This window comes from Varanus komodoensis, unplaced genomic scaffold (assembly GCF_004798865.1).
Source record: "Varanus komodoensis strain SLA01 unplaced genomic scaffold, ASM479886v1 scaffold7_3, whole genome shotgun sequence".
Lineage (NCBI taxonomy): Eukaryota > Metazoa > Chordata > Lepidosauria > Squamata > Varanidae > Varanus > Varanus komodoensis.
In genome coordinates, this window is record NW_025336480.1 from 17,003,923 (window position 1) to 17,021,093 (window position 17,171).

The window sequence follows — 17,171 nt, forward strand, 5'->3', positions numbered from 1 at the left end:
TCATATCTTTTATATGCTTCTGTCCATGGGGTTTTCATGGCAAGGATACTGGAGTGGATTGCCATTCCTTCTCCAGTGGATCACGTTTTGTCAGAGCTCTCTGCTATGACCTGTCCGTCTTGGGTGTCCCTACACAGCATAACTCATAGCTTCATTGAGCTACAGAAGCCCCTTTGCCAGGGCAAGGCAGTGATCCATGAAAGGGATAGTAGGTATACCTGTTGTTTATAGTATTAAACTGGAAAAAAGCTGAATTCAACTCCTTAGAAGAAAAGCATTGTTTCCTGATTATTGTAGCATTGTTTCCTGATTATGCTACATTCATAAACTATTCACTTCCACCAGTTACAGGCAGACTGAGGGAGAGGTTACTTCTAAATGGGCTTCTACTGAAACAATGTGTTTGGGTGGTGACTCCTGCAAGGAAAACACACTGATGCCACTCAGCTGAGGGACAAGTAACATGTGACATGTATATGTATCACTTACTACTGCATCTTTTAAACAAAAAATAAGTATAATAGGCTTTGATTTTCACTGAGAATGTGATCCAGAGGGAGCAGGAGGTACTTAACCCATTTCCCCCCCCTGTGGTTCAGATGAAAATGTTTGCCCTCCTCAGATGGTTGCTAAATGTCCTGGGATGGAAACAGTGGAAGCTTCCCTCCCAGGCCCAACAGAAGCCATAGAGGATTTGAACAGGCAGTACAGCAAAGAGGAAGGCATAAACCCCCACTCACCACTCCCAGTGAACATCAGGCTCCTTTTTCCATTATTATTATCAATAATAGTAGCAAGTGATGTTTAGCATCACCTCTGTTTGGTCCTAGGAAAGGCACAGGCACACGTTTTTCATTGGTGGTGGCACAGCAATGAGGATAGGAAAAAGCAGAACAGGGCATGCAGAGTTTCAGAGAGGACAAAATGTAATAAAGTAAATTTGTTTTGATTTCTTTGAATCAGTGAGAGTGTTAGTACAGAGATTGCACTAACTGTGACAGTTAATGAAAAAGTAGAAATTCCATGCAGAAGGAACGGGTTGAAGTCCCTTTTGTCAAACTGAAAACCACTGGTAGAAATCCTACTACTAACCAAAGAGGAAAATTGTAAAAACTTTGTCAAAAGATAAGATCTGCTGTATTTTTACAAAGCAAAAGCAGAGATTGTCTAAATCTTATTGGATATGTCAAAAGGCCTGCATGATGTCTTGGCAAAAGGAACATGTCAAGCTAATTAAGACCTAGCAGCTAGTAGCACTGATGAAAGGACAAGATCCACATGGATCTAAGTATGTGACAGGTGGTAGCAGTGAAAACCTGAGTTAAGGTGCCCCATGTAAACACAGGTTAGTTTCTTGTCCATGAAATATCAAAACAATGACTGAGCTTGATAGTTTAACATATTGGCATAAGGGATGTGCTGGAACTGAATTCGGCTGCACAATCTGAGTGTAGCTATCAAGGGATCAGCAGGAGGTTTTCTGCAAGGCAGTTGCTGTTATGACTGCAAAGAAAAATGGATCCTGCATCCTTCTTGACAGTTTTGGGTCTCAGAGTTTCTCTGCCAGCCCCAAGGGCAGCCAGCTGCAGCAAGAACAAAGAAAATCAGTTATGCAGCTTTGTAAAAGCAACATAAATTTAAGTGTATGATCATACGTGTGCTTGCACAGAATTTCATGAACATATACATAGCCATTGTTTCAGTGAATGAAGTGATACTTAGAATAATACACAGTAATAACAGCTGGGGGCAACTCAACAAGTTCCAAATATGCAGAAAATTTCCAAGGAACACATGGACCTGTCCTCACACTGGTGAGGAACATTTCTGAACACTGTCATAACTGAACATGACAGGCTTCCAGGACTCACCAAGTCAAATCATCCTTCACAGCCAGAGCATGAGTGGACCACTTTCATAGGAGTGGAACATACATGTTACAGGGAGCCAGGGAAGAAGTGTCACCAGGAGGGCAAGTACCTCAAACAGTGTTGGGCACTTGTCTGACTTAAAGACTGGAAGAGGGGAGGGGAGGCCCAAATCCTTACCCTGAGCAAGAAATCTCCAAGCTGTCTGGTCTCAGTGTTGTAACTAGAAATGAAGATTTACAAATAAAGACTATCTGCACTTACCTTGAGAGGTTTGTAAATACAGAGCCTATGGAAGAAAGTGGGGTCAATGTTCCTCTTCTTGAGGGTGGGCACACAATGACATATTTTGATGTTGAAACTATCCTCCAACCACACATATTTCAAAAAATGCATTACAAGGACTATGTAACAAACTACCATGGTTTTGTTATTACGGAGTGATAAGAGTGTAAGATCAATAGAGACCACTGCAAGCTTGCTAACCTTACTTTGTTACAGTGACTGATAATGTTCCTTCAGTAATTATCACTTTGTCAAACCCACTCATTCCTCAACACAACCCCCTTACAGAGCTAGAAAGAGTAGTAGATGCAAATTAAAATGAGAGGCAGAACAAAGGGAGAGTTTATTAGGGTTTTATTTTCCTTTCTCCCCATTGATGTAAAATAAGCTTCAACAGAAAAAGAAGGTTTATCATTGATTCAGTAATTATTATCATTATGATGCACTAATATTCCTGTTGTTCATGCTTTGTAGTCCTGGCTTGTACTAAGACTCCATGCAATCACTTTAAGCACTAGCAAGGACCAGTGAAAAGCTCATTATCTCCCAGCATGCCTCCTATTATTAGGTCATTCCCTGGAGACAAAATAAGGATGCATCTAGTACAGCTGTTTCACAAGTAAACAAGAGATAGCTGCAGTTCTCAGGTGAAAAGGTTGATACCTCAGCATGAAGACCTTGCTAGCATATTTAAGGACAAAGGTACAGAGGGCACAACAGCAGTATGAATGAGCAGTTTGTTTCAAAATAAAGTAACTTCTTCGAAGAAAGAAAAAATGCCCATCTGGATGGGCAGAGATAGCCAGCTTTTATGTAGCCCTGAAGGGGGACTGCCTAAAGCAGCCTTCTGCAGTTTGGTGCCCTTCAGATGTATTAGATCACAGCTCCTGTCATCTACAATCAGGACTGGTGATGGCTGGGGATGGTGGGATTTGCAGTCTGATGCATCTAGAGGAATGAAGCTGGACTAAGCATGTTCTTTGCCATTCTCGGTCTCTTAGGCAGACACAACATTTCCTGTGCAGTGGAATTGTCAATCATATGTAAGATATGCCTGTGAACTGGAGACCTTGAAACATGCACAGTGAAGCCTAGCATAGGTGTATCTAGTATCTCCAATACGAGCCAAGCCTTTGCATCTAACCAAAACAGCTTAAAATTTTAAAATCAGGGGTTTAAAATTTAGACTAACTTGAATGGAGTCAGACCATTGGTCAGAAGCAAGAAATGAGCTAGGGAGGCAGCTGGGGCATTGGATGACAAATAAAAAATAAAAATAAAATACTACTGGATGGGGATAAGTTGAACGGATTCTTTTCATCTGTCTTTGCTGCAGAAAACATAGCACAGATAGCATTCACTGTGACTATCACAAAGGGAGTCTGAGAAACAAATGCAAATAATGATAACAGGTAAGGTTCCCAACCTTATAGATAAAACAACAGTGAATAAATCACTGGGTCCACATGATATCCATCCTAGAATTCTTAAAGAACTGAATTACAGAATTATGGTTCACCTTCTAAGAAAAAAGCCATAACTTGTCCCTAAAATCAGCCTCTGTACCAGAGAACTGGAAAATGGTCAATGCAATTCCAGTTTTTTTAAAAGGAATCCAGGAAGGTTCTGGGAAATTACAGGCCAGTTGACTTAATGTCTCTTCTGGGTAAATTGGTTGAAAACGTTATAAAAATAAGCATCTAGAAAGACAGTGCTTTTCAACTTATTCATAAGTTACCTAGAATTAGCAGGGAGCAGGGAAATGGCTGTTTGCTAATTGAAACAAATTATATAGTTAGGGTGGTCAGAACAAGCTCCAAAAGGATCGATTCATACTGGCAGAATGGACATTAAGTACAGATCAATGTAATAAATGTGAAATGATTCATGATTGGTCAAAAATTTCAGCTTCAAATATACCCTGGAGAAACATGAGGTAACAGCAGGTATTTCAGACAAATCTGCAACAGGCTCTAATGAATTCAGATTTCTAAGAATCAAAGCTACAAATTCCACAGCAGACCAACTTTTGCTGAATTGTGATTCCAAGAACTTTTAAAAAATGTACATAATTTTATACACATTTCACTGTAGAAAAATAAGTAAAAGAAAAAATACTAGCAAATCTGTGCATTTCCCCATAGACTGAAGTGTGAAAATCTTTTTTTCCCAGGGATTTGCTTGTATGAAGTGTGCAATGCCAGGAATGGAAATTTGCCCAACTCCACATGTACACAAATGAGTGCCAACATATTTTTATAAAATCTGGTTCTATTATTGAGCAGATGATGGACTGAAAACCACCTGACTTCCCTAAGAGAAAAGGTTACAATAGCTGGCATAGTTTTGTTAAGAAAAAACGCTCAGGAAAGGGACATTACAAAATTATGCATGGTATGAAGAAAGTAAAAAGTGAGACATTTTTCTCACTTTATTAGAACCTATTGTCATTTCTCAAAGCTGATTAGGAAATTCAGGACAAATAAAAGGAGGCTCTTCTCCATACCGTACATAGTTAAACTATAGAATTCACTTCCTGAAGATGTACTAATGGCCACCAATTTGGTTGTCCCTAACAGGAGATTAAACACATTTAGGGAAGATTCAGGTATCAATAGTTTACTAGTCCTAAGGACTATTTCTAGTATCGGGGGCAATCCACCTATGGGCACCAGTTGCTTGGGAGCTACAGCAGGAAGGTCTGACCTGTGGGCTTCCTGTGGGTAACTGGTTGGCCACTGGTTGGACTAGACCAGGGGTCAGCAACCTGTGGCTCCGGAGCCGCATGTGGCTCTTTCATCCCTCTGCTGCAGCTCCCTGTCACTCAAAATATGCATCACAACTGCCAGTGTGTGACAACAGCTGGCACGCAATTTACTGAGCTTTTCAACCCCCGGTAGGCCAACCATGGATAAATCCAAGAAAAGAAAAGTTCCAGAAGAAAACAGAATGTTTAATGATACATGGGCAGATTCATTTGCTTTCACTGCTGATGAGACTGGTTTATCAGTCTGGGTTTTTTTAGGTAAAAAACAATATATGCAGTGTTATCTTCATTTTAGATGTCAAAAGGGTTTTGTGGCTCCCAGTGTTTTCTTTTCTGTGGGAAATGGGTCCAAATGGCTCTTTGAGTGGCTCTTTGCTGACCCCTGGACTAGACAGACTTTGTCTGATCCAACATGGTTCTTCCGTTCTAACGATCCACCCCCCTTCCATGGGGATATAGAACTTCTTTCCATTTCAGATAAGACTTTGTGTGGGGGGGGCACATTCTAGTGGTGGTTGGAGCAAAGGCAAAAGTGGTAGTGCCAGAAATGCCAGTCTATTGTGCCTTAAAGCTTTTCCTGCCAGTAACTAAGCCTTAAGAGAGGCATTTCAACCTTTGGGATTGAAGCAAAACTGCATAATAGCTGTGAAAACACCAAATGATTGCTGCTTAGGGAAGAGGTGGTGGTTGGGCCAGAGGCAAGAGCATGGCCATTTGGGCAACCCCAGAGTGCTGGAGTGGGTCCAGTTTGCCTGAAGCTTCCTGCTCCAGCCCTACCAACTGCGTATTTCCTTATGTGGTTTCCAGAAGAGTGCTTTCTGGTCTAGTTTAAATGTAAACTTGTTCTCAGATAGACAGATCTTGTTTCTCCCACAGGTAGAGATCCTCCATTTCTGTCTCCTGTGAAGTTTTGCTTACGCAACTCCTTTTAAAGGCAGATGACTTTTTCTGATGATCTCTGTCATAATAAACCCCAGAGACCCAGTCTCAGACTGTTCGTTACCCTGCGTCCTCCAATTCCCTCAATGGCCTTTTGAAGTTCAGTGCACACAATCTGGCTTCCTCTCATTGGCTCTGTGCTCACCTAATTGGCTGGCTGACATCCCCTGACAACATTCTGTAATGCAGCTGACGCCCAGGGTGCAACATCTTTGGCTGAGGAACTTATCTTATACAAGGATAGTTAGTTATACATCTCCCTGCCTATTTTCCTACAGTATAAGAACATCTGTTTTGTTGCTGCTGAACCCTTCTCTATAAAATCACCATATTAATTTGGTTAAAAGATGTGGCAAATACAGAATGGACTGCATATTTTCCAGAGTCAATTCTAAACCATTTTAATAGGTGTAAAAGGAAGGAGCTAATATCAGTGACTGTGAGAGCATCCATATTTGGTGACATATGCATTTATTAAGGGAGTAAACATGTCTCAATAGATCCTGCCTCTCAAGGCAACAAGATGGACATCCCCACCACTCCAGGGTAGAAATGGAAAGTAAGAAGGTATATTAAGAACCCTTATACTGAGTCAGATTATTGCTTTGCATTATTTATTGTGACTGGTGGTGGCTCAAGAGGACAGCCTTCTCCAATCCAATGCTTCCTTGATGTGAACTACAATCCCATCATCCTCAGCCATTATGGCCACTGGCCATAGCTGAGACTTTTGATGGTCTCCAAACTTCCTTGTTGACATCTGCCTAGATGAACTCACCCTTGATAATTCACTCTGCTAGGGGCTGTTTATATGTTTGCTGTTTATAAGACAATGCACTCTTCTGTAACGTTCAGAGAAAAGATCTTATGCACAGTTTCACATCTGAGATTTGAAGCAGCTCCACGAATGTAAAGCCTATTTGGGCCAACATACTCATTCACATTGCTAATGTTCCTCTTTGATTTCTTTACCACATTATTATTCAACAATATCATGACAAGGGCTTAAAGGCTACATGAGAAAATATTCTTAATTTTACTTCCTTTAAAAACAGCAGAGACCAAGAAAAGATGGCTTTGAGCTCTATGATGCAAAAAAGGGCTGGTGCTTTAAATCTTAAGTGCAGTTCCATCCCTCCATTAGAATCAGTGATTTTAAAAGTTCGCATGATCCTAAACACAAGATCCTGAATGGGATCAGAATTGAAGAAGGAACCATCACGGAACTCTGAGGAATTGGATAGTTGGCTCCTGTTTCACCACACACAGTATTTCCATCTCCTACAAATCAAAGACTGAAATAGGCAGTGTGGATTACTAATTTATATGCTTAGATCTAAGACATAAGTTCATATCTCACTCTGCCATGGGCCTAGTGGCTGATACTGAATAAGTCACCATGTGAGTCTCAGTTCTCCATCTGTAGAACAGGAATAGCAATCGCCTACTTGTGAGGAGGCTGGAAAATTAGCTGCATCACATTTTTACAGTTAATAGGAACTGGTGATAAAAGAGCAATGTTGGTGATAATGGGAATAAAGATAAAAGAGCTCCTAACCACGAGGAGTCTATTTGCTTAATACTAGAAAAATGAAGAATTACTCATTGATGATTTGATTAAAAGATCCTGATCTGTGCAGAAATGCTCAGACTGAATTTACCATTGAAGGAGAAAGAAGATATTGACTTCTATCAAATTTGGAGATTTTTTCTTTTATTATTGGCTAGAGAAACAGGACTTTGCATAGATTTCAACATGTTTGTTTTTTGGACTTGGCTTAGATTTAAATATGTTTTTAAATTACATAAATGGATTTGAATATGACTAAGGAATGTTAAAAAGAAAAAAAAGAATGAGTAGGGGGCTGACCCAGTATGTCTGATGTAATTGATGGTTGATGTTTTTAGTGTTGGTCTAAAAAATTTTTAATAAAATTTATTAAAAAAAAGAGCTCCTAACCATGAGCAGATACTTACATGTGACCATCTCTGTTCTAGAGCTAGGAAAAAATATGTGAAATTCCTCCATGACCGCATCAAGTTTCTAATAGCCAACTGGAATTGTTCACCCTGGTCCTACACACACACACACACACACACACACACTAGCTATATATGTATGATTCTAGCATATCTAGATTTTTTAAAGCATGCACTTGTACTGCCTTTCACCAGCAAGGCACTCAAAGTCAGTAGGTTTGTATATAAGCTATTGTATATGCTGGTCATAGTAACAAAGATTTCTAGGTCAACAGATTTCCTACTAACATGTAGTAAGATCAGATAGCACCTACCACGAGCTGAGAGCTTCTTTGTGTTTATGATTTTGGCAGCATACTCTTGTCCCGACAATACCTTCACACACCTCCTCACAATTGAGAAAGCACCTCTGTAGGAGAGAACAAGAAAAAACAACAAAGTGTATGTAAGCAGTTAGGCTGAATATAGTCACATACCAAGTGTTAGCATGTTTAAATCTAAGGAAGTTCAAAAGCGGGACCCTGCTGGATCTGCTGTCAAACATTTAGTTGTGTCTGACCCTTGGCCACTCTAAGGATCATTGCTTTCCATGCCTCTCTGTCTTGTACTGCTTCCTTCAAGACCACCATGTCCATCCCAGTGTCTTTCCTTATGGTATCCAGCCAGCAGGTGCTGGGGTGGCCCCTTCTCCTTTTTCTGCTGATCACTCCCAGCATGATTGACTTTGCAAGTGAGTCAGCTCTCATGACATGACCATAGTATCACAGTCTTTTTTTGGTGATCTTGGCTTCAAGTGATATTTTTGGTGGATCTGACCAAAGGCTAAATAATCCTGTAACCTATTTCCTCCAGAAGCAAATCAATGCCCATGGGAAGCTACCAAGCAAGATTAAAGGTGAAATAACTTCAGCAAGTGGTACTTAGAGGATTGTTTCTTCTGATCCTCGAGGTGGCATTTAGTCTTCGTATAGCCACTGATACCCCTTTGCTTTTTTATTAGCAGCATACTGCTTGTGAAATGTCTCAGGAAGGATGAGGGTCTTTAGGAAGATGTTGCAACGCATCCTAATCTCATTAGAACTACTCCAGTCATGCCTGTCTCCTTTGCTGCAGCACCTTTTTTCCTTTGCTTCAAGCCCTTTCTTCTCTCCCTTTACTACCACAAATCATAACACCACCTCTGTGTTCAGTACACAGCCTAACCTAAAGGAGTATTCTGTCCTCTCTTTGAATATGAGAACGAGAAAGGGTCCCCAACACCAGGGACGTGGGGGGCACACTTGGACATTGGAAAAAATGCCATGGGAGCCATCACCAAATGGCTGCTGTAGGAGCCTAGCTTGTAACAACATGGCTGCTCTTGGGACTCAGCTAGTCAGTAAGGGCATGGTAAGTCAGAACAACTTCCCTAAGGACTGAAGGAAGATGATGTGTTTGAACCCCAAAAGTATTTGAACCCACAGCAAAATATTCCTATCACCAGGGACACTTAGAGACAAGTAACTTGCCCAAGAAAGATTCAGAGTTTGAATTTGAACTCCACATGGCAAAGGAGAGAAGCTGCAGAAGGGAGAAGGCCTGTGGCCTGCAACTGATCGACTTCAGGTGTCCCTAATTGTATGGGCCCAAGGCTGCGTCTCCAGCAAGAGGCCTCCGCTTCAGCGTGTGTGGAAAAAGAGGGTTTGCGTGGAGCTCAAAACTCTGAAAGTACCTTGTGGGATTTTCTGAATTCATTTCTCCTGCAGAGACCTGGTGCAACCTTTTCATTTGTGCATAGTATACCTTAGGCAACTAGAATTGTATCACTGTTCAGTACATGCCACAAATTGTTTTGTGTGTTAGGTTTCTGATTATATATAAAAATATTGGCTCTTTCTGTATCTTTTCTTGAAGCAACATATGATTTCAGACACATACATAGACAGAACCTGTGCCCTGTATTAGCCAGTTGGCAGGGTTACACTCAAATGGCACAACAGTAAACCCATTTCTCTTATTCAGGATCACCCTGAGAGCTTTCTCTTTCTCTCATGCATACATTCTCATCCATCTGTTCTCACATAAATGAAGCATATTCCCCACTCATCTATCATATGCATAAACACATCCATCTTTTCTCCTCTCCAAATTCCCTAATAGTCACTCTGCAGTCCTTGCCCCCACCTGTGTCACTCTGCAATGGTTTACCAAGAAGTAGCCTGTGAATAGTTAGCTGCCTTTTCTTCTAACTTCCAGCAGCTGGCAGGCACTGCAGGCCCAGGCCCAGGCCCAGGCCCAGAGGCTCTCCAGAGAACTTAGGAAGGCAGTAGCTGAAGCCTTAGCTGGCTTTGTAGCACACCCAGGCACCCTACAAAAAGCAGGTGGCAAGGGAGCAGGCAGGCAAACTTTAGCAGAGCTACATCGGAGCTGTGCCGTTCACAGTTGCCTGCCGCACTGGGAAAGCCTGAGATAGGAGGATATTGAAGGAAATGTGTTGTTTTACATACCCATGATGTTGCTAGCCTGCTCTTTCTCCAAGGGCTTCATGCAACAGCCAGCAGCCTGGTGAATGACTTGCCCAAGGCCGCCCTTGGCTTCATGGCTGAGAGGGAGCTGAATGTTGCTTTCCCACATTCAAGCTCAACGTTTGGAAGCAGAAGTGGGAGAAATGTTCAAACGACTAACTTGAATGGAAATACTGGGAGAGTTTTTTTCCCAAATAGAGGTGATCAAACTGGCTTAGATCCAGTTAGGGAAACATTTTCACTGTAATGGATTTTAAAGGAGAAAGAGTAATGTGAATGCAGCAGAAGAGGCAGCGGGGGTGTGGGTGGGGAGGGGCTCCCTGTCACAGAATGTGCCTATTTGTCTCCTTTAGTCAAACATTTGGCATGTTCTTCCTTCCTCCCCACCCCCACCCCACTCTGAATGGTAACTTTTTCCATTGGTGGAAAGCATTAAGCACCTTCTGTCTTATCAAATGTCTCCCAGCACAAATGGCAACATGTGCCAATAATAATGTATTTTAATGAAGGAAAAGAGCGTCACCAATGTAATTTTTGTGCAACCCCCCCCCCCCTCAGTTAAACATGATATTGCTCAGGCTTAACATCTGTGCTGACTGAAAAGGTCATCGTACCAGCAGCTACCACATCTCTAGATTCGCCATGCTAAAATGAAAATAAAATCCCACCACTGATGCCAGAGAGCAAATTCTGCCGCCATTTTATGTGTTTCCTTCATGGTGCACCTTTGCACAATGTATTTGCATAGTTGCATGAATATTGCAAGAAGCATACCAAGCTGCAGACTGGAAATCAAGCCAACATTTTCTATTGGACAAGGGACTTGGGACTCACCCCCAATTCAGGAATCTCCTGAGATTGTAAAATGTCCAACCTTGTTTCTAATCTAATTAAATTCCTCTAACCTTCATACTGGTTTAGCTACTTAGAGCATGAGAAGTACAAGAAGCTATCCAAGATGTACTATCCATCACACTTTAAAATCCAATTGAAAGCCCACCACCCCTTTTCCAAAAATGTGCACAAGACAACAGTCTTCTCTCTGTCTGCCTGGAAACCACATTTTCATGTGGGAGTCTTTTTTCACCCAGACATAAAACTGGTCTGTGAACATTCGAGTTCAGTTTCTTAATCTCTCTTTCCCTTCTCCTGATTAGTTCCTCCTTCCCCTCAGTTAAGTTTGTGATAATCAGTTGTTCTGCCTGCCACCCTTGCATCATTGCTCCCCTACCAATTTCAGCACAGATTAAGGAAGGACCAGAATTCTCACTTTTTCCTCTCACTCTGTCTTCTGCTCCCTCTCAGTCCTACTGCAATTCTCCCTTTCCTCTGCCTGCTTCGAAGTCACAATGTACAACTGCACCCAACATCCCTTACTTGGCTCCAGACCACAATGACTATGGAAATGCTTCTTCTGATATGAAACCTCCTGCTTCTCTTCACCAGGAGCCTCCTCCCAGAGTGGCTCAGAGGGTGACAACAAGGGTGAGGACCTTCACAGTGGCACTACCCCCCCCCCCAATGATGGAATGAACTTGGTGAGGCCCACCTGGTACCAATATTCTTATATTTCAGGACCACATTAAGACCATCCTTTACTCCCAGCCATTGGACACATATGATAGGTTTTTAATTAGGTCATCAAATATTGGATATGGATATGTTTGGATATTTATTTCTTCATTGGATTTATTTATTAGATTTCTTTTGACATGTGTTTGGTCTGTTTAGTTTGCAGCTAAACTTTTTGATACTGCGCACAATATTGTAATGTTAAAGTTGTTTCCTCTTTGTAAACCATGCAGTGAACTTTGGCTATTGGGTGGTACAGAAATGTAATAAATGAAATTTCGACAACTGGTCCCCCCGCCCCCACTGCCCTTTCTGGGAAGCCTTCTCCTGTGAGCCATTTAGTTGCTTTTTGTTTATAGTTTTGTCAGTAAAGCCCCCTTTTCAGAAATATTCTGATCTTGTCTCCATGTTATGCCTTTTCAGTATTTTACCTTGGTACTATTCAGACTCCATAGTCAAAACCTTCCCAACACTTGGCTCTCCTGTACATCAGATGAGGCATGCTAAGTGGGGCAAGTGGCGTGGACAGGTGGGAGCCTATGTTCTGGCTGAATTGAGTCCAGGTTTCATGGGAAACAGATCGCCTAGAAGCACTTGAGCTACACATGTGCATTCCTTGGTGTTCTGGAATGTACTATGGGCTATGCACCCATTCTCTGCTGAGATCAGTTTCTCACAGGGCTGCGAGGATGAAATGGAGAGGAGGAAGATTGTATCTGAGTAACTTTGTATTCCTTGCGCAAAAAGAGGCAGAATACAAATGTGATAAATAAAAGAAGAAAGGTTGTTGTTTTTGTTATTTTAAAGCAGAGCCCTTGACCTTTTCCAGGAAGGTGCAGGTTCATGGTACACCCCACTTTCCAAGTGGAGGTAAACTATGGAACATGCCTCTTTCAGGAGGCTTCCACACACAGGGGTGTGCAATTCAAATCCTGGTCTATTTTTAGATGCTACAGGCAGTATCCAGGGGGACTGTTGCATATGTGGGACCTACTGCTTTCTCAACAGGCCTTTTGCACTTCCAAATGTAACCCCCAAATTGGCAGAAACTTTTAATTCTGTATTAGGACTGGAAATGGGTGGCTTAGCTCATTCTGGATTATTTTTCAAACCACAAAAGCTCCATTGTGCAAGCAATGGGTCCCATGAGCACAGGGACACAGCTCAACTGACCTCTGAGAGTAACGTAAAAGCTGAAGTGAAAATGAAGCTGCACATCATGATTCCCCCTCCACAGTGGCCACTCTTTAGTCAGAAAGCCGAAGCTGCAGCATCTTCAGCTTTGACCTGAGCAGAGTAATCTACCTGCAGAGAAAGGTGTCCTGACGGTCTGTAAAGCAGCTTGGCTTTGGCTGAATGGGGGCCTCCTCAGCTATACTAAATTTTGCAATGCATGCTTACAAAACCAAGAACCGTCATCCAATATACTGTTGCTGGCAAAGCTGAGAAAGGTCATCATGCATGTAGCAAACACATTACTAACTAGAAACTACTTCTCACACTTAGCAGAGGCAAAGGGAGAAATGGGACACATCATGAAGGTATGATTAAAGTGACTACCTGGAACAGGAATCTTGCCATTGCTAGTTGGAGGGCCAAGAAAAGGTTACCATTTGTAAGGGTCACTGCTAAGGTGTTTTCAGAGATGAAGCGTAAGTAGGTGTTTGTGTTTTCTGCATGTGTAATGTTAATGGAAACCTACCTGGGTTAGAATGTAAATTCAGCTGAAGTAGGGCATAATTCCCCTTTTTCAATGGAGAAACTGAAATTGACAATTGACAATATTCAAATGAAATGTGAGAGCCTCAAAGTTGTTTTGAGAGCCCTGTTGTTGAGGAAGGGGAGAACATTTTTCTGCCTATGCATGCACAGGATTGTGCCCTTAAATGACAGAAGACTTAGGGACACATTAGAAACTGTGGCTGGAACAATACAAATGAGGCAGAAGCACCCCCATAATTAGTGGAAATGGGCCTTCAGCAGATTTCACCCAACAAACCCAGTAGGCAACCCCTTTGAGGATATATAGTGTGGTGTAGTGGTTAAGAGCATGGGACTGGGACTCAGACGATCTGGGTTCTAGTCCCCGCTCAGCCATGGAGCCAACTGGGTGACTTTGGGCCAGTCACAGACTCTCAGCCCAGCCTACCTCACAGGGTTGTTGTTGTGGGGATAAGATGGAGGAGGAGAATGATGTAAGCTGCCTTGAACCCTTTGTAGGAAAAAGGCAGGATATAAATTGAAAAATTAATTAATTAATTAATTAATTATAGTGACACTGGGTCAAGGGCTGGTGTGACAGCATTCCCTCCTATTTATTTAAATGAGACAGGGAAATCAGGAATTCAGAGCATCTGTTCCCCTGTTGCCACATACACTGGAATGACTGATGCAATATAAAACAGAACCTGGTCCTCCCCACCACCAATACAGGAACCCGACAGGGTAAGAAGGGAACTCAAATGACGAGTTGTGTGGCACAAGGCTATGTCTCTCTGGTTTCATGCTGAGCTGACCAGGGACCGGGGGGAGCGACTCTATCTGGTGATGGGAAACTGTGGAGAAAGCAAGCACACTTCCCCATGTGCAATGCCGCAACAACCTCCCTTCCCACCAGTAGTCGCACATGTTCCACCCGTTCCAACAGGGTTCCCCCCACCCCTGGTTAGGTAAGGTGGGGGGAGCACAAGCCTCCATGGCTACCTTCTGACACTGACCTGTTCCCCATCCCCTGCCCCCCTTTGCCATGTGCACAGATGTGGTACCGCCTGCTAACCCTGTTTGGGAGACATCTTGTGCTGTAGCATCTCCATGGACCATGACCAAGCACACAACTCGAACCACTAAGGCTAAACCTCCATATGCATCTGTGTTCTGCAGGAGCAGTGCTGGATGCTCAAAGCCATGCAAGCTGTCATCACCCACAGAAGCCCCCACAACCCCCAAGATGGTTGTGCACACATTGTGTGCTCCCCCTCTCCCTACATTGCAGAGGGGAAGACTGACACATGAACACTGGGTGCTGCATTTGGATAGCAACATCCCTTCAACCACACACAGAGCTGGGCAAGATGCGGCAGGTGTTGCCTGCTGCTAGTTGCTATCTGTTTCCTCTGAGACCCCTTCAACTTCTCTCTGTCCAACAGCTACCAATCACAGGCACTACTCAGCTGCAATCCACATGACCAGAATGCTCCTGTCTGCTCCGGCTGCAACTATCAAACTGCCTGCCTGCACCCTTGCAAAATCCTCAGCAGACACTGGATTGGTGCACATCTCACTCCAGCTCCACAAAAAGACACTGTGCCCCTCACAGCCTGCCCCAGAAGGTCTCTGTGGTGAGTGGTGGGTGCACCTGACAACCATCCATGTGCTTTTTTCCTTCCTCACAGAGGCCTCAATAAAGTTCTCTGTGACTTCAGAGACTTCAGAGCTGGTCTCACTGAACTGAATGCTGTCCTTTGCAATTAAAGCCAGAGATCTCCACCCTGCCTTTCCAGACAGCTTGAACTGGAGTGCCCAGTTATTGGCCACACTGGCTGGCAGGGCTGGCTGGACTTGCAGAGCAAACCATCTGTAGGGGGAGATGTGACCACCCCTAGAACTGGGGTGGGGGAGCTACAGTGGGTTAAGACATGGCCCAGGAGTGGAGTCTCAAGTCTCCCACGGAAAAGCACCTCACAATGAAGAGAAGGAGACAGGCCCATGAGGGAGGAGGACAAGCAAGAGCCTCAGGAAGGGGAAGGTCAGCGAGCACAATGGAGGGAGAAGTGAGTGGGGCTAAATGCACTTCTGGTCAGGGCAGGGCAGTAGGGCACAGGGTTGGAGAACAGGGCTGTGTGTTGGCAGAGCAGAAGTGGTGCTGGTGGGCTTAAATGTTTGGGCACTGACCACAACTCTTGGTTGATTGCCAAGTGGGATTCAGTGACCTGCTGGGGGCTGGCCAATCCAATCTCATTCTGACGGACCCAACGCATGGGATGAATAATAGTGCCTATGTCTCAGCTACATCAGCATCATGGGACCTTGGCCCTGGCGGGTATACACTGCCTACTCACCACTCACTTCCTATCACCAGAGCATCCTGGCTAGGGCTGCCTGCCTCAGGTGGAATCGTCCACCTCAGCGCCCCGTTGTAGAGCATGGCGGGCATTGCCATGCACAATCCGGGACTCTCTCAGCCATACATGTGGACTTGCCCTGAGTGCCCCCCTCCTTACTGGGGTGTCCGTGTGCCCTACTTGACCTTTCCTTGGATTGCCCTGCTGGGCTCTGTCTCTCTTGCCCCTCAGCAGACCCACTTCACCCCATCAGGGGCCACCCGCTGTATCCGTTCAGGACCAGTGTGTGACCAGCGTGCCAGACAGGTTTCCTGGGGCAGTTCTGTGAGAGTGTGAGAGGGAGGAGGGGAGGGGCAGGTGAGGGAGGGAAGGTGGCTGGCTGGTTGTCTGCTCTGGACTGCTTGTGTTTCAGCCAAGGGGTGGGCTGGGGCACAAATTGTGACCAGTCAGGAAGCCCCCACATGTGACAGGCTTGGCCTGTCCACTAATACAGACCACAATAACCCCACCATTGACTGCATAAAGGCCTTCCCATCAATGCCACCGCTTTGAGCTTTTCTCCATGAGACTTTTATTGTGCATTCGTGATTCCTTATTCATGGTTGTTTATGGGTCCTTAGATGCAGTCATGATGCTCCAGTGTCACTTTTGTTTTTTCAGAATACTTTATCTTTTTTTAAGAACAGGGAAAGGAGTATTATTTCTGAAAACACTGTATCTACCATGTATTTATGCTGTTCTGTTATAGCATGACACCACCTAGAGATTATGAATCAGAATAGCAAAAAGGGAGCTCAGATTTCGGTTCTGTAATGAAAACAAAAACAGATGCCGAGATAAACTCCTTTTCTCTTTCCCACACACACACTCTCCCAAGAACAACCAAACATAAGCACTTCTTTGAGCCTAAATTCTTCTGCTCTAGCAACAACTCCAATTCCAAATAGAATCAAGTGATTTTAAGTTGCATGACTGTATAAACTTTGGAGGGTGGTGTGTTTGTACCTTTTGTTAACCACCCATGGAGCCTTGGCTATTGCGTTGTATAAAATAAACAAACTCTTACTGCTGCTACAGGTAATGATAATATCCTATAATAATCATACAGGCAGGATCAGACAAGGCCATGATGGGCCCCATGATTCTCATTCTCTCTCTCTCTCTCTCTCTCTCTCTCTCTCTCTCTCTCTCTCTC

General features: G+C 43.6%; 1 protein-coding gene across 2 annotated transcripts in view; it reads right to left on the bottom strand.

The window, feature by feature from the left end:
• CAMK2A (calcium/calmodulin dependent protein kinase II alpha) overlaps nt 1-17,171 on the bottom strand; it is a 129,717-nt gene that overhangs the window by 95,631 nt on the left and 16,915 nt on the right. For both annotated transcript variants that reach the window (XM_044454398.1, XM_044454396.1), the window contains exon 2: nt 8,154-8,248. In XM_044454398.1, coding sequence (XP_044310333.1) covers nt 8,154-8,248 — 95 coding nt within the window. The remainder of the gene's footprint in view (nt 1-8,153; nt 8,249-17,171) is intronic.